Source organism: Peromyscus californicus, unplaced genomic scaffold (assembly GCF_007827085.1).
Source record: "Peromyscus californicus insignis strain IS unplaced genomic scaffold, ASM782708v3 Scaffold_4__1_contigs__length_199733344, whole genome shotgun sequence".
Lineage (NCBI taxonomy): Eukaryota > Metazoa > Chordata > Mammalia > Rodentia > Cricetidae > Peromyscus > Peromyscus californicus.
Genome location: NW_026294562.1, coordinates 33,059,939 through 33,082,590, shown reverse-complemented (window position 1 = coordinate 33,082,590; position 22,652 = coordinate 33,059,939). Strand labels below are relative to the sequence as shown.

Here is a 22,652-nt window from a genome sequence, read left to right as displayed (position 1 = left end):
TCTACAGATTTAGATATTTTATATAATTTACTTGTATTTTCAGTGTTTGCCCATACATTTTGATATTATAGTAAAAAATAGTGAGACTAGAGAAATGGATCAGTAGGTGGAAGTACTCCCTGCACTACCACAAAGACCTGAGTTCATATCTCCAGAACACATAAAAGCAGATGTGATAATGTACATCTGTAACTGCAGTGTTGGGTAGGTGGAGACAGATCTCAGGGTGTTGCAGTCAACACAGTGAGACAGATCCAGGTTCAGTAAGAAACCCTGTCTTGTAAAATAAGGTGGATGGGCTAGAGAGATGGCTTATCAGATAAAGGTGCTTGCCACACCAGCGTGGTGACCTGAGTTTTATTCCTGAGGCCCACATAAAGGTGGAAGGAGAGAACTGACTCCACAGAGCTGTCCTGACCTCCAGGCAAGTGCTATGGCAGTGGGCCCCCACATACATCATTTGCATACCCACAGTAACATTAAATAACTTTTTAACTAGGGTCTGGAGAGATGGCTCAGCAGTCACAAGCACGGGCTGCTTTTCCAGGGGACCCAGTTTGATTACCAGCACCCACATAATGACTCACAACCAATTGTAACCTCAGTCCAAGGATATCTGATGCTCTCTTCTAGCCTTTGTAGGTACTGAATGGATGTGATATACATGCAGTCAAAATACCAGTGCACACAGAATAATGAAATATTTTTAAATTAACAATAAATTAGGGGGGCAGTGATAAAGACCCACCTTGGCTTCTGACCTCCACTTGAGGATGCACACAGCAAGTACACCAGCACACATAGGTGTACTCTTCTGCATATACCACACATACACTCAGAAAGTAGATAAAAAATTGTGGAGGTATACTTTTTCTTAGTATAGCTCATACTCTGTGAGAAGAAATTGAGTTGTACAGAATATCACAGGTGTTCATTATTTGTTTTACATGTTTTGAAAAGACTAAGTTCAGAATGATGGGAGAAATACTTGAAGGGATAATTTTAAAATAATATGTCCTATTCTAAACTCTGTTGTCACTCAGAATATTTATGCATCAAATGAAGGATTTTTGCATATATATCAGATGGTGGTTACATCAACTTACTTCACTTGATTGTAGAACATCCTTATTGTGGAGAAAGGAATTAATCTCCCAGTTTTGTTTTGCATGTGCTCGTTATTTCTAGCTACAAGACATTCTTACCAAAGTGTGTTCGAGCAAAAATCCAAGACTATCATATTTTAACCCGGAAGCGAATAAGGTACAGATTTCGCAGATTCATTCAGCAGTTTGGTCAATGCAAAGCCACTGCCAGAAACCTGAAACTTAAGTATCTTATAAACTTGGAAACCCTGCAGTCTGCCTTCTACACAGAGCAATTTGAAGTAAAAGAATCTGCAAGAGGTCCTTCAGGTGAGGAGATTTTTGCAACCATTCTAATAACTGGAAACGGTGGAATTCAGTGGTCACGAGGGAGACATAAGGACAGTGAGACCCTGGCAGAACAGGTAATCCTTACTGATACGTTCTTGTTCCTTTGTGTTAAGAACAGTTGCCGTAAAGCAAACTGACTTTAGGTGCTTGAGGACATTCTTGATTTTCTCTGCTGATAGAAACTTCATTTGTGTAAAGCCATCAAAGTTGTAACTGTAGTTCTTAAGTGTTTTATTAATTTTTATGACAAACTAATTAGTAATGACTTTCTTACAGTTTCTGAATAAGATTGAATTGTCTAAGTGATTTTAAGTTAACTCTGTTTCCTTTATTCTTTCACTGTTGACATTTAAACATAATCATAAAGCTAATTAAATGAAAAACTTTAACTGATTTTGATAATTAATTAGTTTTATTATATTTGCATTACAGCATTTAAATTTTTTCACATGTATCAGTCATATTGTTTGAGAGATTTAATATCATTTTTTTACCACAGTTGATAATTCTCCAATTTTCTGATATTCTTTTTAATATTAATTGGGTTAAATTCTAAATCACACGAGGTTCCTGTCATGTTTTAATGCTCTCATTTTTAAGTCAAAGCAGGATATATAAACATAGTCATAGGGCTCAATTCTTAGGAGATGTAATCACATTTAATGCCTATCCATTGCTATCAATATCTTTAAAGAATTGTGACTATCTTCACCTTCTAATCCTTGTTTGAAATGGCATTATAACTGTTTAAATGCTCTTGGTTACAGGATTTACAGGTATATTGTGATTTTCCTGATATTATTGATGTCAGTATTAAGCAAGCAAACCAGGAATGCTCAAATGAAAGTAGAATTGTAACTATCCATAAGCAAGATGGTAAAATTTTGGTAAGTTTGTATTATGCATAAGAAGTGGTTACATTTTAGAATTTTTCAGAAGTGTTTTAGAATTACTTAGGTATTCTGGTTATAGTTACAAGTATGATTCAAAAAAAAAAAAACCACCAGCCCAGCAAGTGTCTTATTGTGTGCATATTTTTGTACTACTAATATTTATATAATTAAAAGCCCCAGTTACTTATTCTCTTTTGCCAGTTATGGGTTGCATTTAATTCCCTCTTGTTCAGACTTCAGCAGTCTGTGGGATTAGACAAGAGGCAAGGAAGCAGGAGGAAGCATTTCTTCCTGTTACCCTTGAAATCATCATTTCCTTCTGTTGAATCTCTTGGTGTTCTGAATCCCATATTGTCTTGTTTTCCCATGTATATCAACTGTAGCACCACTGGTATTCTCCTTGAGATTGTAGCAATTTAGAAATTAATTTAGGATTTTTGTTTGTTTTGTTTTGTTTTTATTATTTCTAAGACAGGTTCTCACTATGTAGATTTGGCTGTGTTGGAAATCACAGAGATCTGCCTGCCTCTGCCTCTCCAAGTGCTGGGATTAAAGGTGTGAGCCACTGTGCCCAGCTTAGGATATATATTTATATTTTTATGATTTTGAATTTCTTTACCCAAGAACATAGTTCATTTTCTGTGTATTCAGAAAATATGTTGCATTGTACAAAAATATTTTGAAACTTCTGATGATCATTTTCAACTTTTTAGTTTTTTTTTTTTGTTTTTTTTGTTTTTTCGAGACAGGGTTTCTCTGTGTAGCTTTGCGCCTTTCCTGGGACTCACTTGGTAGCCCAGGCTGGCCTCGAACTCACAGAGATCCGCCTGGCTCTGCCTCCCGAGTGCTGGGATTAAAGGCGTGCGCCACCACCGCCCGGCTCAACTTTTTAGTTAAGTTTAATTCAATATACTTCATATTTACAGCTATAAGTTGAGCTTTATTTTTAAATTATTCAATTACATTGATTATTTTGATATATGGAAAATAGATACTTTTTAGTGTGTGTATGTCCTTTTCCATTAGATAAAATGTTAAATTTTTGGCTGATTGTATGTTCATAAATATGTTTAATAAAAATCACAATGTAGTTCCATATTCTAACCTTTTAGTTTTTACATGTACGTTATCCTGAAAAGTATATAAAAATAAATGTTCATATTTATAATTAATCTTAACCTTTATATAGATTAGATTTCTAATTGAGTCTAGCAGGGTCATTGAGGAGTATAGTTAAATTATGAATGTTGAGTGACTATAACTGGGAAGGTTTGTTAAGCTCATATTTGGGAGGGTCTTAAGGATCAGATATAAGAATTTATTAGCTCAGGCTGGGTAATTGGAAGTTATAAAAGGTATTTGTACAAATAGAACTTAATTTATTTTTAATTATGTGGTTTCTTTTCTGCTTAGGAAATAGAGCTTAGCTCGTTAAGAGATGCCTTGTCATTTGTGTCCTTAATTGACGGCTATTACAGACTCACTGCGGATGCACACCATTACCTCTGTAAGGAAGTAGCCCCTCCGTCTGTGCTGGAGAACTTGCACAGCAACTGCCATGGCCCCATCTCGTGAGTAGTCCGAATTTCAAAGTACACTGTCAGGAACTGGCTCGGTGGGTAAGAGCACTTGCTTTACAAGCAGAAGAACCTGAGTTTGAATTCCAGGCATTCATGTAAAAAACTGGACATAGCTGTATGTACATGATTCTAACATTGGGGAACAGAGACAGCTGAAAGCTCCTGGTCCAGTGAGAGACCTTTTCTCATGACAGTAAGACAGAGAATATAAAGGAAGAATTGTAATATATAAAGAATTATAAAGGGACACTGAACATGTCCTGGTCTCCAGAGAGAGAGACATTTTTCTAAAGTGAATGTACAGTCAGTCAGTCCTCCTCATCTGCAGATTCCATGTTCATGGTGGGATCAGCTGTTCTTCCAAACTAGGAGTTAAAGAATAGTGTCTACCTGGGACTGCAGCTTAGTGTTCAGTCACTCTCTAGCACTGAAAACAAACAAATTAGAACATTCTCCCATGTGTGTTGTACTAATGTTGAAGTACGTGAAGGAAGCACAGTGCTAAATTTGAAATTTGACATTATTTTTGAGTAGTCCAAACTCTACTGAAACTTAAACACAAAATGTGTGTTATACCCACATTTCAAGTTTAGTACTGTGCAGTGGAACTCCACAGTGCTGAAAAGGTTGTCTTTGGACATTCTAATATAGTTTGAATTTTATATGTTATTCTGTTTTAATTTCTTTACCTTTAGATACCTACACATGGCTAAAAATTTCTGTTCTAGTTTGCTTTTGTTGCTGAGCAGAAGCAACTTGGGGAGAAAAAGGCTAATTGGCTTTCACTTCCTGGTCACAACCTATAGGCGGGTTTTTCTTGGGCCGCCAACTCACAGATAACAACCTGGAGTCTTATTAATTATCAAAGCTCAGCCTTAGCTTAGGCTTTTTTCTCCAACTAGCTCTTATAATTTAATTAACCCATATTTTAATCTACATTCTGCCCCAAGGCTCGTACCTCATTTCTATACTGCATGACCTGCTTTCCTGCTTCCTCCGTGTCTGGCTGGCCATTTGGCTTTCTTCCTCCCAGAGTTCTCTCTCTGCCCGGAAGTCCTGCCTATACCGCCTGCCTAGCTTTTGGCTGTTCAGCTTTTTATCCCACCAACCCCAGCAATCCATTTTCACACAGAGTGCAAGTATCCCACAACAGCAGCCCATGTGGAGGGAAGACAGGGCAGGGCTCAAACAAGAACCGAAGCAGAAGCCGTGAAGGACCCCTCATCCTGGCTTGCTCTCCCTGCCCGTGGGCAGCCTGCTTTCTTATACAAAGCAGGAGCACCTGCCTAAGGGTAGCAGCACACAGAGTAGGCTGCGCCCTCTCACATCAGTTTCCAAGCACCATAATGCCCCACAGACATGGCCACAGGTTGATTCAATCTAAGCAGTCTTTCCGTCAAGACTCCCTGTGTCCAGGTGACTCTTGGTTGTTTCAACTTGATGATAAAAGCTCTTCAGGACCACTGTCATATGACCCATACCTTTGCAGACTTTCCTGTTTTGGGTTTTTTTGTTGTTGTTGTTGTTTTTAAGATTTATTTATTTATTACGTATACAGTGTTCTGCCTGCATGTATGTCTGCAGGCCAGAAGAGGGCGCCAGATCTCATTACAGATGATTGTGAGCCACTATGTGGTTGCTGGGAATTGAACTCAGGACCTCTGGAAGAGCAGCTAGTGCTCTTAACCGCCCTGTTTTTATATAAATTATCTTGCTTTCAAATGCTGCATCTTCAGATTTTATGCACATAGCAAGGTTTTTGTTGTTGTTGTTTTGTTTTTGCACATGGCAATGTTTGTTTTTCAAGACAGGGTTTTTCTGTGTAGCCCTGGCTGTTCACTCTGTAGATTTCACTCTGTAGATCAGGCTGGCCTCAGACTGAAAGAGATCCATCTGCTTCTGCCTCTGAAATGCTGGGATTAAAGGCATGGGCCACCATGCCCAGCTCCCACAGAGCAAATTTTAAGACCGAGGTTAGATACTGTTTTAAATATAGAGAGATAATTTTTGTATTAGTACTGCTGTAATAGAAGAGAAAAATGAGAAATACTTTATTAATATACTGTCCTGACTGTTAAATGAAGTTTAATGGAAGTATGATTTTTTAATTACTCAATTTGTAATCAGAAAGCAGAACATTAAAATGAACGGATTTTCTTTGTGATTTTACTGTTTTATAGTGTCTTAAAAATAATATAGTTGTCCCTTGAATTGGTTTGAACTCACTACAAAATAACTCGAAACTTTGGTTTCTTTCCCTTGAAAAATAATTTATAAATATACATAATGGGGAGTCTTCTGAAAATTGTTTTCGTTTGATTGTTGTGGCCTTTTGTCGTGGTTACACGGTACACGCTGCCATTCACGTTATTTCTGCTTAACTTGTAGAATGGATTTTGCCATTAGTAAACTAAAGAAGGCAGGTAACCAGACGGGACTGTATGTACTTCGATGTAGCCCTAAGGACTTTAACAAATACTTTCTGACCTTTGCTGTTGAGGTTAGTATGTCACATTTATTAATAGTAACATGTTGTGTAATCTGTATTTCTCCATCATGAAGTGGTTCATTTTTAATACTCAGAATTATAGTTCTTGATATGGCAACTGGCACAGTAATGCTTAGTATACCTTCATATACTATAAAATAAACAATCCATAGAGTTCATGTAAATATGTAAATGACATAATGTCTTTATTTGACATTTTATTTTTTGATATTTGAGTATTAGCCATGTGTCAAGTGATATTTCATTAAGTATACTCACAAAAATAAAATATTTAACAAATCATGTAGAAGAAAATGAGTGAAAAAACCATTTTCTAATTACTCGCAGTGCTTACTAGCTGGAACAAGCAGAGCGCAGAAACATGATAGTGCTTTCAACTAGTAATATAGTATGTGTTTTAAATATAAGAGTGAACACTTGGATCTCATCCAAGATTGTTATGATCCGTCGTTAGCTTTAAAAATACGTTAGGCAGTTATGTGGTCTAAATCTTGAGAGTATTTGTAGCAACATCCAGATTTATTTTACTTTTTGAAAATACAGAAAGCAGCCGGGTGATGGTGGCTCACGCCTTTAATCCCAGCACTTGAAAGGCAGAGGCAGGTGGATCTCTGTGAGTTCAAGGCCAGCCTGGTCTACAGAGTAAGTTCCAGGACAGCCAAGGCTACACAGAAAAACCCTGTCTCAAAAAACCGGAAAAAAAAAAAAAAAAAAAAGCAACTATCTTGTATCAGCACATGTAGTGAAAGAATTGTCTTCAAATGCAGAAGGCTTATCTCATCACTTTACTATTATATACACCAACAGTCTTAGCTTCAGAGAATCCTCTAATACCATATGACTGTTTGTGGTATTAAATTATTAACTCAAAATGCACAAATTTTTATGTTTATCATATGTGCCTAATATGAGTGATAAGGAATCAGGGAACATATGGCACAAACCTATGTTTCAGAAACTTGTCTGTTGGAAAACAAAAATTTTAAAATATACTAAAAACACTCAATTATTGTGATTAACATGACAATATCAGAAAAGATCTTTTTTATTCAGAAAGATCTTTTAGAATCCAAAAGACATGAGATTGCCTTGAGGGATTAGCAGTTGTTTCATAAATGGCTCAAAGTGGGAGAAATACAGTAATAAAAAGCAGGTCAAATTGTTAAGATGAGTGAAGTAGTTCATAGTTTATTACGTAAGACAAATATTTTTAAGATAAAAATCTAAAAAAATGCCATACTAGAGATAATTTTAAAAATAGAATAGTATACAATGGAATATGCATCTTTGCTATGGAAAGGGGTTAGTCCTTTTAGGGAGGGCCTCAGCAATAAAGTACTAATAATCAAACCAGATCGTGTGACCGTGGGAAGGATGGAGGAGGAGGAAGCAGGAGCTGATGAAGAGCATGTGCTGCCCAGTGTGAGACAAGGGGAAGCTGTTACAGACGGTGCTGGTGTTGTTCAGTATATCTTCTAATGAGATCACTTGATGTCAGCTTCTGGAGGATATGACATGGTGTTTAGATGCCTTCTGGAGGCACTGCTTTAGGAGTTACAGTTTCAATGTGTAAATACTCTGTTGGTTGTTTTTATGATAGCCCCTTTGGCTGAATAATCTGCATGATTACCATTGTGATTTTTCCCTCCTTTTTTTTTAAACTAAACTTATATAGCGAGAAAATGTTATTGAATATAAACACTGTTTGATTATGAAGAATGAGAATAGAGAGTACAACCTCAGTGGAACTAAGAAGAACTTCAGTAGCCTTAAGGACCTTTTGAATTGCTACCAAATGGAGACCGTGCGCTCAGATAGTATCATCTTCCAGTTTACTAAATGTTGTCCCCCAAAGCCAAAAGGTAAGATAACTCTCCAGGTATTTTAGAGATAGGGCTAGTCTTGGACTGCATGTGGTGGGTGGTGATTTGGAAGAAGTAGCAAAAGGCAGCGTTGTAGGAAAGCAAGCTGATTTTTCTGGTGTGCTTTAGTCCACAGAGCCTGTGAGTGACTGGAAGCTCCATTCTGACATGTATCTTAAAGGTCATTGCTTGCAACCTGTCAGCCGCTCCCTTATGGAACTGGACAGTCTCACTCCCAAATCCCTGTGTGTTTTAAGTTAATACTTTCATATATTTTTAGGATTTTAGTTTTTAAATAAATAGTAAGATTAGAAATCTTTTAAAATAGCTTCTTTAAGCCGGGCGGTGGTGGTGCACGCCTTTAATCCCAGCACTCGGGAGGCAGAGCCAGGCGGATCTCTGTGAGTTCGAGGCCAGCCTGGTCTCCAAAGCGAGTTCCAGGAAAGGCGCAAAGCTACACAGAGAAACCCTGTCTCGAAAAACCAAAAAAAAAAAAAAAAAAAAAAAATAGCTTCTTTAAAATTCCCGAAATGATTGTAAGTTTGAATGTGTTTCTTATATCAGTCAGAGCTGAATACTAAAACTCCTATAGTAACTAAACAGCTTTGAGAGTTTCTTAGACACAGAGCACACTCACATCACATCTTTGGAGCAGTTCATAGTTTTGGTGTGCTTTGATTATATACAAATTCCTCCACATGTGAAACATAGATAGATAGCTTGTGTTTTGTTTCCTTTTTTTTTTCAGATAAATCAAACCTTCTCGTCTTCAGAACCAATGGTGTTTCTGATGTTCAGATCTCACCAACATTACAGAGGCATAATAATGTGAGCCAAATGGTGTTTCACAAAATCAGAAATGAAGATTTGATATTTGTAAGCCATTGGAACTTTATAATTGTGGTTTTTGTCCTTTTAAAGCAATGCCTTTTTTATTTACTTGCTATTACATTCATGTGATACTTGACATATTTTATTATAAACTTACATTATAAAATTTTACTTAAATTTCAAGATTTATGTCATCTATACAATTCATAAAATTCTTAAATCTTAGAAAATATGCCAATATTACAGCAGAAATTAGCAAAGTTAATAGTGGAGTTATATTCTCTTTTCAGAAATTTCAAAATATTTTTAAAATTTTAAATTATAAATTTTAAAAGTTAAAGATCTTCTACAAAAGACATCTGTCTTGGCTCCCCCATACTCAAACAGGTAAGGGGAATTCAGTAGGTTATCTTTAAGGAACTGAAAACAAGACAGTATGTAGGAGGTGCTGATTTAATTGTTATGTGGTGTATCAGAGGGCTAGAGTTTAGTCTTTCTATCATGGAGGTTAAAATGAAAAGCATAAAGAAAGAGGGCTGATCCTAGGTTCGTTCAAGGGCAGGAATTAAAAGTAAGATTTATCTCTGAATAGAACTGGGACCTGAAGAATATGCATCTATTGTATAGAATGTGAAAATTTTACCTGCTAGCCACAGGAGAAGAAAATTAATATTGTCTGTTTTAATTGACTTAGAAAAAAAGAGGAGCTCATAAATTTTTGAGTTAAGCTTTGTTATATTACCTGTATTATATTCGTTACCTACATGATCTGAGGAGCACTAAACCAGTAAGTTAAAGACTGTACCAAAGATGCTTGGAAGAAACACATGTAGACTTTTTGAAAAACATACTCTGAGCTAGGAATATAAACCCAGTACTTTGGGGGAGAAAGGCAGGCGTAGCAGGAGTTCCAGGCCATTCTTAGCTACATATAGAGTTGAAGGGTATTCTAGGCTATGTGAGATCTTATCTTTAAAAACCCCAAACAAACAACCAAAAAGAAAAGAAAGAGATACTCTTAACTCCGGCTTCCAGGATTCCCATAGATAAAACTAACTGGAAACATGAGCTTTGTATTAAAAAATTGAAACATACTGGGAAATTATCTAGGATTAAGTAGGAGTCATCAAACTTACACTTCTAATAACTTCATGTAACTTTCAAGTAGAGGCTATAAAATGTAGGTGTCTTTAAAAAAGAGTTGAAAACAGTAAAGTGAAAACATTTAAAATGTATTACTTAAAAGACAAATTTCTGGGAAAAAGGCATAGATATGAAAAATGTAGTCTTGGACTTGCCGCTTAATAGACAGTTTAGAAAGCATATTGTGCACCCACCACTGAGGTCAGAGTGAGTGAATTGGAAGACAGACCTGATGGAGCCCAGTGGTAGGTGTCTGTCTGGTGTGCCGAGTCCTGACTTTAATCACAGTACCCCAAATTTAATAACAAACTGTAGATTTTTAAATTAAGTATCTTGGCTTATGCCTGTCACTCCTGTCCTCAGGAGACTGAGGGGGGAAAGATTGTCAGTTTAAGACTGGCTTGCGGAACAATAGTGAATTCCAGGCCAGCCTCAGCCTCAGAAACTGTGAGAGACCAGACGGGGGGCTGGGGGGATAGGGCAGAGGAAGAGGGACAGAGAGAGTGAAGGGGAGAGGGAGAGGAACTCCAGAATGTAAAGGCACTGGTTTTCACGCACAACAGAAAGCGCAGAGGAACTGGGGACTTGACGTTGTAAAGCCCTAGGTGCGAGAGCTTGGATTTGACCACAGGCAGCCTTGCTTCAGAGTGTGGGGTTCAGCGGTTACCCTGGAAAGATAGATAAGAAGTGTTAGACCTGGGGTAGTGGTAGTAGCTATAGCTTGATGTGTGTCTGGTTGATTTCATGCTTTGGTGCTTTCGTGTGTTTATTCACTTGTTAAATCAAAGCAGTTTTGCAGGAAGATCTATTACTATTCTTTATATGAAGAGTCCAAGGCGTACTGAGTTCAAGGCTAACCTGGGCTACATAGTGCCAAGAAAAAAGAGAAGCAGGAATGGGAGGGAGACTGGGGAGAACACCCAAGACAACAGAAGCACAGAGGGATTATAAAGCCTCCAGAAGGCCAAACAGCTGCCCCCACACCACGCTGTTCTACTCTGTATTGTACCAGGACCGCTAAAGGAAAAGGATCAGTTGTAAGCAAATTTAGGCAAATACTGGCTCTGTAACAGTGTAATAATTGTAGCCTTAGCAGGAAATGTGAAAATAAGAGAGAGTCAAAAAGTATTTTATTTACTAATCCTTGTTTTCTGTTTTTAATTACCACTTGAGGAGGAAGAATTAATTTCAAACCTCAAATTTTGGTTCAGTTTATAAAGGAAATGTTTGCTATTAAAAAAGTTTTTTGTTAATTGAATGTATTTTCTAATTTCTTTACTTTATCTGTCTTTATTCACCTCCCCCTTATCTTTCTTTCTTTTAAAGAATGAAAGTCTTGGCCAAGGTACTTTTACAAAAATTTTTAAAGGTATAAGAAGAGAAGTTGGAGACTATGGTCAACTGCATGAAACAGAAGTTCTTTTGAAAGTTCTGGAGAAAGCACATAGAAATTATTCGGAGGTGTGTATGTTTGTTGGATCCTTCATGTATCTTTTTGTACTATATAAAGAAGCTCAGTCACAAACACATGAAATGCATGTGTGAGACTTCAAATTATAAAATTTATGCCTTTATTGCATATTTTAACTATGTATAATAATAGGTTTCATTATGACATATTTATACACTTACAGAATGGATGTCAGATATTCAGTCCCTGTTAACCTCTCAGGTCCCCCTCCCAGTGATCCTCGCTCACTTCCCACCTAAAGTCTTCCACTTTTATTCTTGGGATGTGTGTGTATGAGACCTAATGCGTTTCTTCAGGTCTCCTTCCAGGAGCATGGGTGAGGTTTGTTTGCAGGAATGTCGGCATCTTACCTATGGCTCCACCATTAAGGAAACCCTCCCCTATCAACCATTAAAATCCTTAGGGAGTGGTGGGTCTCGAGCTCCTCCCCTGAAAAAGTAGTGAGGGGCTCATCTTGTGTGTATCTGCTCAGGTAAACGCGGCTGCTTTGAGTTCAAGAGTGCAGCATCGGTGTCAAGCCCAGGAACCAGTGTTGCACACCACCCTTCCTCCTGCTTTCACAGTCTTCCTCCTGCAGTGACCCTGAGTCTTGTAGGGATAGTAGTTACCTTCCCATTGCTGTGACAAACACCATAACCAAAAGCAGCTTATAAAAGTTTATTTTCCCTTGTAATTCCAGAAGGATAGGAGTCCATCATAGCATAGAAGTCATGGCATGGTGACAGGAGGAGGAGGAGGCGGCATAACATTTTTCATCTCAGTACAGTTGGGGGTGGGACCAGAACAGGAAGTGTGGGACAAAGCTATAAACTTTCAAAGATCACCCTGTGAACTCCTTCCTCTAGCAAGGCTCACCTAAAGGCCCCTTAACCTTCCCAAATAGCACCACCAAGTAGAGACCAAGTGTTCAGAGACATAACCGTATCGGGAACATTTCTTTTTTTTTTTTTTTTTTTTGAGTTTTCGAGACAGGGTTTCTCTGTGTAGCTTTGCGCCTCTCCTGGAACTCACTTGGTAGCCCAGGCTGGCCTCGAACTCACAGAGATCCGCCTGGCTCTGCCTCCCGAGTGCTGGGATTAAAGGCGTGCGCCACCACCGCCCGGCCGGGAACATTTCTTATTCAGACAATCACAGAGGAGGCTGATAGAGATGTCTGACTTATGGCTGAGAATTTGAGAGTCACTTATTTTCAGTATTTTGACCAATTACCAGTTGCTGTGGTCATTGCTGACCACTGCAAAAAGAAGCTTCTTAGACCAAAGCTGGCAGCAGCACTAATCTGGGGCAGAACAGTTATTTTCAGGGCATTTTGCGGGGAATATCATGTACATTAAGCAGTAGCTTCACCACTCAGGCCCCTAACCCCCCTCCCCCCAGTCACAAACTTTTGGCCAGCTTTACAGCACCAGACGTGACTTTCTCCGGTGAAGCAAGTCTCAAATCTAATCAGAAAGCAGTTGCTTAACCCCGTGAAAAACTTGTTGCAGTTGCACCATTAGGCGTTCTTGTCTGGCTGATAGGTATTGTTGCATACAGGATCCATAGTTGAGTAAGACTGTTGATGCTAATTTTGCCCTAGGAGCCAGCACTGTGAGGGCTAGCTAGCAGAGAGGAAGCGTCTAGCCCAGTTCCAGCATGGTTGATCTAGGTCCTGTGACTAAGGCATGTGGCATCTTGTAGTCTAGTTTGGTGCACAACCAATAGCAGTGGTAATTGCCTGTATTATTTTGAGAGCCTCAGGCCTTACTGACCAACCGTGTGTAGGGAATAGCCCACCCTCTGGTGCTGGGATATTTGCTTAACAATCTACGGCTTCTGGGAACAGCTTTATCTACATATACAAGATCCCTCTGTTCACACTCTTGGGATTTTTGTTTTATTTTTCTTTTATTAGCTTACAGACTATCTGATTTACTTACGGCTTTTCACACATGATTAGTTTTTATTGACAACCTCCCCCATATCTCTCCTCTCCTCTTCAATCCTTCAATCTTTTCACCTCCAGCATTTCTCCTTCGACTTTTCTATCTGTATCTGTATCTGTATCTGTATCTGTCATTCTGTTATCCCCCTCCCCTTAAAGAACCTTCTTTCTCTCTCCTGAGTTCTTTGCTAGTATCTTGGATACTGTACTCCCATGTAAATTCACATGCATGAAAAGTAGATGGTAGGTAGGATGCACATATGAAAGAGAGAGAGCATGTGATAGTTGTCTTTTGAACCCGTTAGTTACTGCACTTAATACTGTTTTTCCCAGTTCTTTTCAGTTTCCTTCAAACTTAATAAGTTCACTTTTCTTTATGATTAAATGATATTTCATTGTGTATATGTATTATATTTTCATTATCCAGTCATCAGTTGATGGGCATCTAGGCTGTTTCCATTTCCTTGCTATTGTGAACATAGCAGCAATATGAATGGATATGTAGGTATGGCTAGTAGGTTATAGAGTCCTGGATTTATTCTTAGAAGCAGTCTAGCTGGGTCATATGGAAGTTCTGTTTCTAGGGGTTGTGTGTGGGGGCATATGTGTGCATGTATGTATGTAAGGGTATGTGTGTTTGGAGGTCAGAGGTCAGCATTTGGGTGTCTCTGTCTCTTGCTCTCCACCTTACTTGTTTTAGAATGTATTTATTCTTTCACAACTTCATTCATATATAATGTATTTGACTAGATTGGTGTTCAGGATACCAGGCTCTGTCCTCAGTTTTTTTCCTGTATGTAGAATATTGTCCTCAGCAATAGTCACTGTCTAGGAGTAGACCCACTATGAACATAGAGTAAGAGTCAGACTATAAAACAGTCTCCTTTAAGCACTAATCATTTTAGGAAATAATGGGACATGGATAGTGCTGTATGTATAAAGTGTTAGTCATTGTGGGTATGAGTGTAAAGAGAAGGAAAAGATAAACATCTAAGACTAGTGGATGGCACTGGGAGAGGGAGAAGAGGCGAGCGATTGGGATGGGAATAGAAACAGAAAAGGAGGGGCGAGGGCGTTTGGCAAGAGGTAGACTGCAAGGAGTGGTAAGATGAGGCTATAGAAGGTCCTGTCTCCCGGGAGGCTGAGCACACAGATCTAAAACCAAACCAGACTGGGTTCTTTGAGAGAAGAAAAAGTAAGAGTAAGGGGAGAAAATCAGTGCAGAGCAAGGATGAGGTAGCCTGCTAAACGACATTGGATAGTAAACAAAAATGATCAGACATAGAAAGAGCTGGATGGAAAGATACAGTATGAAAATTGACTGGCCTCATGTTGCCTTCCTTCTGGAGTCTCTAGAGTTCCTTGGCCAGCTCTCGAGTTCTCTATCAAAGTTGTTTTTTTTTGTTTTTTTAAGGAACATCTATGACTGCATGATGAGACTGTAGAAGATTCTAGGATTTTAATTTTTTCTGTAAAATTTATCCTTAGGGTTTGTTTATTTTTTCGTTTACTTGTTTTTACTTTATGTGCATGAATGGTTTGCCTGCATGTCTGTCTGTGCACCGTGAGTACCTGTGGAGGTCAGAAGAGGGTATAGGAGCCCTTGAAACTGGAATTACAGATGGTTATCAGTGGCCATGTGGGTGCTGGGAACAAACCTAGGTCCTCTGGAAAAAGAGCCAGTGCTCTTAACCATGAGGCCATCAGCCCAGCCTAAAATTAATAGGATTTACAAACAACTTACTAATGCACTCATTATTTTCAGTGTTATGTTATAGGTATTATTAAATCTTTATATATACAGAGGCTGCTCCCTTTAAACATAACCACTCAGAGCTTTATAGATTCCGCCACAATTTCACCTACTTAAGAATGAGTTTGAAGCCAGATGTGGTGACACATGCCTTTAAACCCAGTACTCGGGAGGCACAGGCAGGTGGATCTTTGTGAGTTCTTGTCCAGCATTGTCTACAAAGCAAGTTCCAGAACAGCCAGGGCTACACAGAGAAACCCTGTCTCAAAAAATAAATAAATAAGTATTTAAAAAGAGTAAGTTTGAAAGGCACTGTACTAAAAATTGTAATGTCCATGTGAGACTAAGTCAGTACCGTTCTGAATTCCGCGTAGCTGTGGACATGACCGACGGAAACCCTTGACGTTTCTTGTTTCCTCTTCCCCGTAGTCTTTCTTTGAAGCGGCAAGCATGATGAGCCAGCTTTCTCACAAGCACTTGGTTCTGAACTATGGAGTGTGCGTCTGTGGAGAGGAGAGTAAGTCAAGCCACTGGCTTCCCTTTGTTAATGCTGTGCCTACCTCAGAGAATCACTATTTAGGGCTAACTACGGTGGGACCAGTCCAGCCATGGAATTACTAATACTGTTGAACTTGAAAGCTTTGTGGCCTGTTCGGTTATATCTTGTGAAAAAGGAAACTGGTGTTAGAGCTAAAATGCTGACTAGAGTTAATATGTCCTGTTATAATGACATTGATATAATGATGGAAGGAGTATTACAGTAAACAAACACAAGCTTTTGTGGGCACATGACAATACAGATTATGGGTAACTCGTGTAACTGGGGCAACTGGCCCCTTTCAGTACAAGCTTATTTGTAGTTATGAAAGCAAAGCATTAAATGGTAGACTGAATTATTAATGAAACTGATTGAAGTGACTGAATATTGGCACTAGGTAGGTTCTCCAGTATATTTACATTGTATAAAATATACTATGTTATATATACAAGTATGTGTTAGGTATAAATTGTTTGGAGTCCTACCTCTTACTGTTGTGAATAAGCTAGAAACAAAAGTATAATGATGTGTATCCAGTAAGTTTCCTTTAAATTAGTACAGTTTACTTAATTTAATTTTTCACATATTGTAGCCACAAATAACACAAGTATTTTGAAATTTTTAATTACACATTTTAATTGGATATATACTTGAGCTTTATTATTACCTATATTTTAATGCAGACATTTTGGTTCAAGAGTTTGTAAAATTTGGATCACTGGATACATACCTGAAAAAAAACAAAAATTCCCTAAATATATTATGGAAACTTGGAGTGGCTAAACAGTTGGCATGGGCCATGCATTTTCTAGTAAGTAATTACTGTGTTCTCTTTTAAAAAACTAAAACTTGCTGTTTTATTTCATGAAAGTAATATACTTATTTCAACCTGACAACCAGAAATAAATCTTGGAATGTGTGCCAAGGTGTTGAAAGGTACTGTTACAGACGTATGTAGGTAGTAAATCAGCTTTGAAAGACAGTGCTGTTATTCCACAATCTCTTGGAACTATCACAGGCACCCAGATTTTATATCCCCTGTGTCGTTTTGCATTCAGTACAGTAGCTGCACTGTAAGCAACTGCTGTCCCAGCTGGCAGCTGCAACCCTGCAGCTACCAGCAGCGATTCTGCCACACAGGCCGCAGCCAGGTGGGCATGCTGTTCCCTCAGGCACCAACTCTAGCTTTATCTAGATTTCTATCCTTCTATAGAACTCGGGGTTCAAAGGTTGAGGTGAAATTCTGCTTGCTCAGAGGCTGACTAGCAAACAGCTGATCTTCCCCCCTTGCTTGTGTCTCCCCAAAACCCAGGAGTTCTCTGCTCAGCCCCCACTTAAGAACCCTCACTACACCTAGTTCCTCCCCACCACTTCCTGTCAGCTAGTTGCTGACTCAGCCTCCTGACCCCAGGTTAATTTTATTTAATCAAACAAATATAACACGGCTTTGCATTGTTAACAGAAGCAGCAGAAACAAATGTAACACACCTTTACACAGTTAAAATAATATCCCATAACACACCTGGGTTTAGAAAATTTAACCAAAAGTTTATAGAATCCTATCATCCTGCTGTGATAGCAGAAGACACCTTGTGGTGTTTGTGGGCAGTTGAACAGTGTTCAGTGAGAAAGTAGTGTTGACAGATTTGCAGACCACCAGAGTGCCCACCAGTCATTAGTATACATTTATTGAACTAGAGTAGTCTTTCCTAATGCCATTTACTACCTAGAAGTGCTTATCATTTGTAATCTCTCCTTTGAAAAGTAATGCTCATTTCAGTGTGGGCATAAATTATTGCATCAGTTACAGTAAGAAACTGAAGACTTCCTTTTCTTGTCTCAAAGTATGCCTTTAAACTAGTAGTTGCTATGTTGTCTTTTGTCTTCTTTAAATCTATGTTGTAGCTTTGGGCATATTATATGCACACATATTTGCGTATTGATATTTGAATGTATGTGCATTTAACTTTAATAGGAAGAAAAATCTCTTATTCATGGGAATGTGTGTGCCAAAAATATCCTGCTTATCAGAGAAGAAGACAGGAAAACAGGGAATCCACCTTTCATCAAACTTAGTGATCCTGGCATTAGCATTACAGTTCTACCAAAGGACAGTAAGTTCTGTACTGATTGCATTTGGCTTTCTTACATTTTATTTGGGTGGTACCATAAAAATCATATTGCTAATTTTCCTTTAATTCTAATTTACTAGTGTTCTTGCTTACTAATGACATTTAGCTACTACTTGTAGTAATTTAAGTTACAACTAAATTGTGACCATGTTCATTTCTTCTTTTGTATAAGCATGTCATCATAGACTGAAATTATTGTTTTGTGCATGTGTGTGTATGGGGGGGCATGCATATGCCAGAACACATGTGTGGAAATCAGAAGGTAGCTAGTGGGTTGGTCCTCTCCTACCATATGAGTGAGTCCTCAGGATTGAACCCTGCTCCTTGAACTTGGCTGCAAGTACCTTTATCCACTTAAGCCACATTGCTGGCTGTATCTTAACTGATTTTCTACCTGCATTTGTGCATTGGTGTACAATACTCTGGTTTAGCCAGTGCTACTTAATTTTGATGGCTGACTCTGAAGTAAGGACAATGATAATAGGAGAGTGGTGTAGAGAAGAAAATCGTACAGGGTTTTAGGATCTGGCATTTGAGGAAATTGACCGTTTTGGATGAGAAGTTAAAATATTAAAAAAAAAACAAAACACTTTTCTATGGTAAAGGAGAGAGGAACTAATGAACTCTTTAATCTCCTTGCTATGTAGAAAAGTACCCATATTGTTTTACCAAAAGGTATAATACTGTCCTCATTCTTTGTGTCCGAATTCCAGAAGGGAGAGTTACCCTGTTGCTTCCTTCCTCAGACATGTTCTTTGTCGTGGAGTCGAGGACTACAGAAGCTTTACTTGGGGAGCTCTATGAATGAACATTACCCAGTCTGTCAGTTCCATGCTAAGACTGTCTTGGTGTAATTTAATCATTTGTCTGTTATAATAATGCCTGCTGGGCCTTGTCATAGTGGCCTCTCCCCATCAATGATGTAACATTACTTGTATCACTTATATGCTGTCAATATTTTTTTAAATTAAACATTAAATAAAAATTTTGTATATTTCTTCCTGTGAGAGAGAAACAGGACTAATGGGAAGGTAATGAAAATGGTATGCCAGCTGAGATATTTTGGTTTAATGGAAAGAAGTTTAGTTGGTCCAAAATTAATTACACAGGATACTAAGTCCAACAATGCTGTTAAAAAATGTGTAACCATGGGAAAATTACTCAGTCTTTGTGGATCTTAATTGTTAAAGTTGGTTACTGAAGTAGGATTTCAAGGATCATCCTGCTCTTAAGCTTAGCAAACATGAGCCAGACCAGTCCTCTACAACCACAAAAGACTTAATCATTCAAATAAGTATGAAAACTATTCACATATAAAATAATGATTTGTGGAGCGTATTTAACTATAGTTGTTCCTGTTGTTTAAAAGTTCTTCAGGAGAGAATACCTTGGGTACCACCGGAATGCATTGAAAATCCTAAAAATCTAAATCTGGCAACAGACAAATGGAGCTTTGGTACCACTCTGTGGGAAATCTGCAGTGGAGGAGACAAGCCTCTGAGTGCTCTGGATTCTCAAAGAGTAAGTTCATACAGACTGAAAGTACAGCCTCATTCTCCAGGTTGCTTTCACATGGTGTGACATTTTGTAGCCCACCTCATTGTGAAAAGAAGGTCAATAACAGTGCTATAGAACTCATTCTTAGCATTTGGTTCTCTAATTATAGAAGCTGCAGTTTTATGAGGATAAGCATCAGCTCCCTGCACCTAAATGGACAGAATTAGCAAACCTTATAAACAATTGCATGGATTATGAGCCAGATTTCAGGCCTGCCTTCAGAGCAGTCATCCGTGACCTTAACAGCCTGTTTACTCCAGGTTCGTACTGATGGGGCCATCTCATTGTCATTGTCTCTCTACCTCTGTTGTTTTCATTGGATACTTCGTAATTTTGTAATCTCATCAAAGAAAGCTTTGTCTTTCAGGCCTTTTCGTTTCTTACATTCCTGTGAGTCCTTGTGCTGTATACATGTTCTGCTTTACTGGGGAGTCTTTATTTTTTAAAAAGATCTTTTCTCCTTCCATAACCTAATTTTATTTTCTTGTTTATTTGTTTGAACAAGAAAACTTAACCACAGAATTTATTGTCTGTGTATGTCAACGCAAGTTTTAGAATCCAGTGTACATTTAGTTTGTCAGTTCATGAGAAGCATGCTTATTTGATTACATTTGTTATTTGGCTGCATAGAGTTTTTAACAACACCCCTTTTGGTTTTTCTAGCTCCCACCTGTTTTATAACATGAGATAGATTTATTTTGTCTGTCCCTACCTCCTTTAGAATGCTGAGGTAAATGTATGCCTGTCCCATAGTTAGTCAGCACACCTTTCTCACTGCAGTGATTGGAATAGAATCTCACTTAGCGAATACTGAAACTACCTATTTTGCAGTATTTTTCCCCTTGAAAATCTATCTTGAAAGTCTGAGCAATAACTAAAGGCTCCTATTAATATAATCTAAGTAATTTTGAGTTTTCCTGTGTTATTTAGTATTCCAAATTCATTTTGCTTCTTAGCTTGAATACCTATCAGTTTTAGCCAGAGAATGTATTTGTCAACTCATTTTAGTGTCATTCTTTATTCCTACAGATTATGAACTACTAACAGAAAACGACATGCTGCCAAACATGAGAATAGGTGCCCTAGGATTTTCTGGTGCTTTTGAAGATAGAGACCCTACACAGTTTGAAGAGAGACACTTGAAATTTCTACAACAACTTGGCAAGGTAAACTGTCCTAAGTTTTCAAATAGAATATAATCATATATCATTTTATTGGGAACAAGAAAGCATTGGACTAGAGCTGCTCGATTTACTTTCCATAAAAGTTTTAAGGGGTATTTGTAGACAAAAAGCTTAATTGTTGGATGTTTGAGAACTTTTCTGTTGAATAGCTGCTTTACTGAAGAATACTTCAGGTCCTTTATCATGGAGTGCACACTCAACATCTTGTAAGAGGATGGCTGGTAAACTAAGGAGTACTTCCCAGACTGATGTATTCGGGGTCTCTTGCCTGGAGCAGGAGTTTGTAGTTCATAGTAAGTTAGTGAAATAGAGAAGGGAACACAGTGTTCTGTCTGCCTTTCCAACTTCGTCTTGGGAAAAATAATCTGATTGTTTACAGCCTAGGACCTTGAATTACCATGTTCATTAACAGAGGTTCCATTAGAAGGTTGCACAGTCACATATAGCGTAGATAACAATCAAGATGAAAAAAGACTCCATGATAAGCAGGCACAATTGTAGTGGCAAGTTCTCTTCTTTATTTACAGGGATTTATACCATATCTCATTATGAACTGGATTTTGGCACAGATACAACATGAAGGCCTCACTAAGACTTGGACTTATATTAGAAGTTCCAATTTTGAATTTCTAAAAACTAAACATTGATAGTTATATTAAAATTAGCCTAACAATATTAATAACTGTTGTTCCTTTTTATGTGAAACACTCTTGGGAATATTTGAAGGAATATAACAATTGAGGAAAAAAAAAGTCTAGGTAGTGGGAATGTTCATTATCTATTGATATGAAGCAAATTACCCTAAAACTTGCCAGTTTCTTTGAATTGGGGTCTAGGGACAGTTTACCTGGGTTACTTTGGATCAAGATGTCCCTCTGAAGTCTTGACTAGAAGATCTCTTTCCTAGCTCACTAACATGGCTGTCGCCAGGTCTCCTTCCAAGCTTACCTGGACCTTTCTACAGGGCTGACTTACAAAGGGGTAGCTGAGAGCATGCATTCAAGGTGGAAGCCATGTTTTTATAACATAATCCCATATCATGTTTCATTACTCTTGCAATATTGATCATTTCTTGGTAATATTACAGTATATGTCCAAAATTTCTTAGATCATAGAAGCCTTTCCATTCCCTCTTCCTCTATTACATATTGACATATCATAGAAAGTATTCTTTGCAGAGTTTAAGAAATTATACTTTAAATATGAAAATAATTTCTTCATTTTACAAAGAAAAAAATTAAGTGTAGGAAATTTAAAGACCATGTCTGTAGTTACACGGCGAGACAGGAGCAGCTGTGAGATAGAGGCTTGACTCCATGCTCTTTCTGCTGTCACACGCGTGTGTTTGCTTCGTGTGGATGCGCTTCGCTTACGTCATCGTCTATAACCTTTTTTCAGATCATATCCCATGAAGCTAGAAAGTATACCTTTTATTCCCAGAGATTTGACTGTGGTCACATAATAAAGACCCATTTATGAAAAAGGGAAAAGTTAGTATGACTCATTCCTGCCCTTCTGTTGAATCTATCTGAATATTGTTTGTTATATACAAATATTTTATGACCATAACTACTAGCCATTGAATATAGTTAGTGGGAAGAGAATAATGAAAACCTTAAAATGATTTTACCTGTGATTCTGAACAAACTGACTTTTCAAGTCCTCAGATACAGTTTTTTGTTTTTTTTTTTTTTGTTTTTTTTGGTTTTTCGAGACAGGGTTTCTCTGTGTAGCTTTGTGCCTTTCCTGGAACTCACTTGGTAGTCCAGGCTGGCCTCGAACTCACAGAGATCCGCCTGGCTCTGCCTCCCGAGTGCTGGGATTAAAGGCGTGCGCCAC

General features: G+C 38.1%; 1 protein-coding gene across 2 annotated transcripts in view; it reads left to right on the top strand.

Moving 5' to 3' along the window:
- Positions 1-22,652, top strand: part of Jak2 (Janus kinase 2) — a 79,407-nt gene that overhangs the window by 33,758 nt on the left and 22,997 nt on the right. The window contains exons 7-19 of one of the 2 annotated variants that reach the window (XM_052762786.1): positions 1,189-1,510; positions 2,204-2,323; positions 3,743-3,900; positions 6,298-6,409; positions 8,094-8,280; positions 9,029-9,156; positions 11,581-11,715; positions 15,832-15,919; positions 16,624-16,751; positions 17,916-18,054; positions 19,442-19,593; positions 19,739-19,889; positions 20,659-20,795. In XM_052762786.1, coding sequence (XP_052618746.1) covers positions 1,189-1,510; positions 2,204-2,323; positions 3,743-3,900; positions 6,298-6,409; positions 8,094-8,280; positions 9,029-9,156; positions 11,581-11,715; positions 15,832-15,919; positions 16,624-16,751; positions 17,916-18,054; positions 19,442-19,593; positions 19,739-19,889; positions 20,659-20,795 — 1,957 coding nt within the window. The remainder of the gene's footprint in view (positions 1-1,188; positions 1,511-2,203; positions 2,324-3,742; positions 3,901-6,297; positions 6,410-8,093; positions 8,281-9,028; positions 9,157-11,580; positions 11,716-15,831; positions 15,920-16,623; positions 16,752-17,915; positions 18,055-19,441; positions 19,594-19,738; positions 19,890-20,658; positions 20,796-22,652) is intronic. The other variant, XM_052762787.1, reaches the window with a different exon arrangement.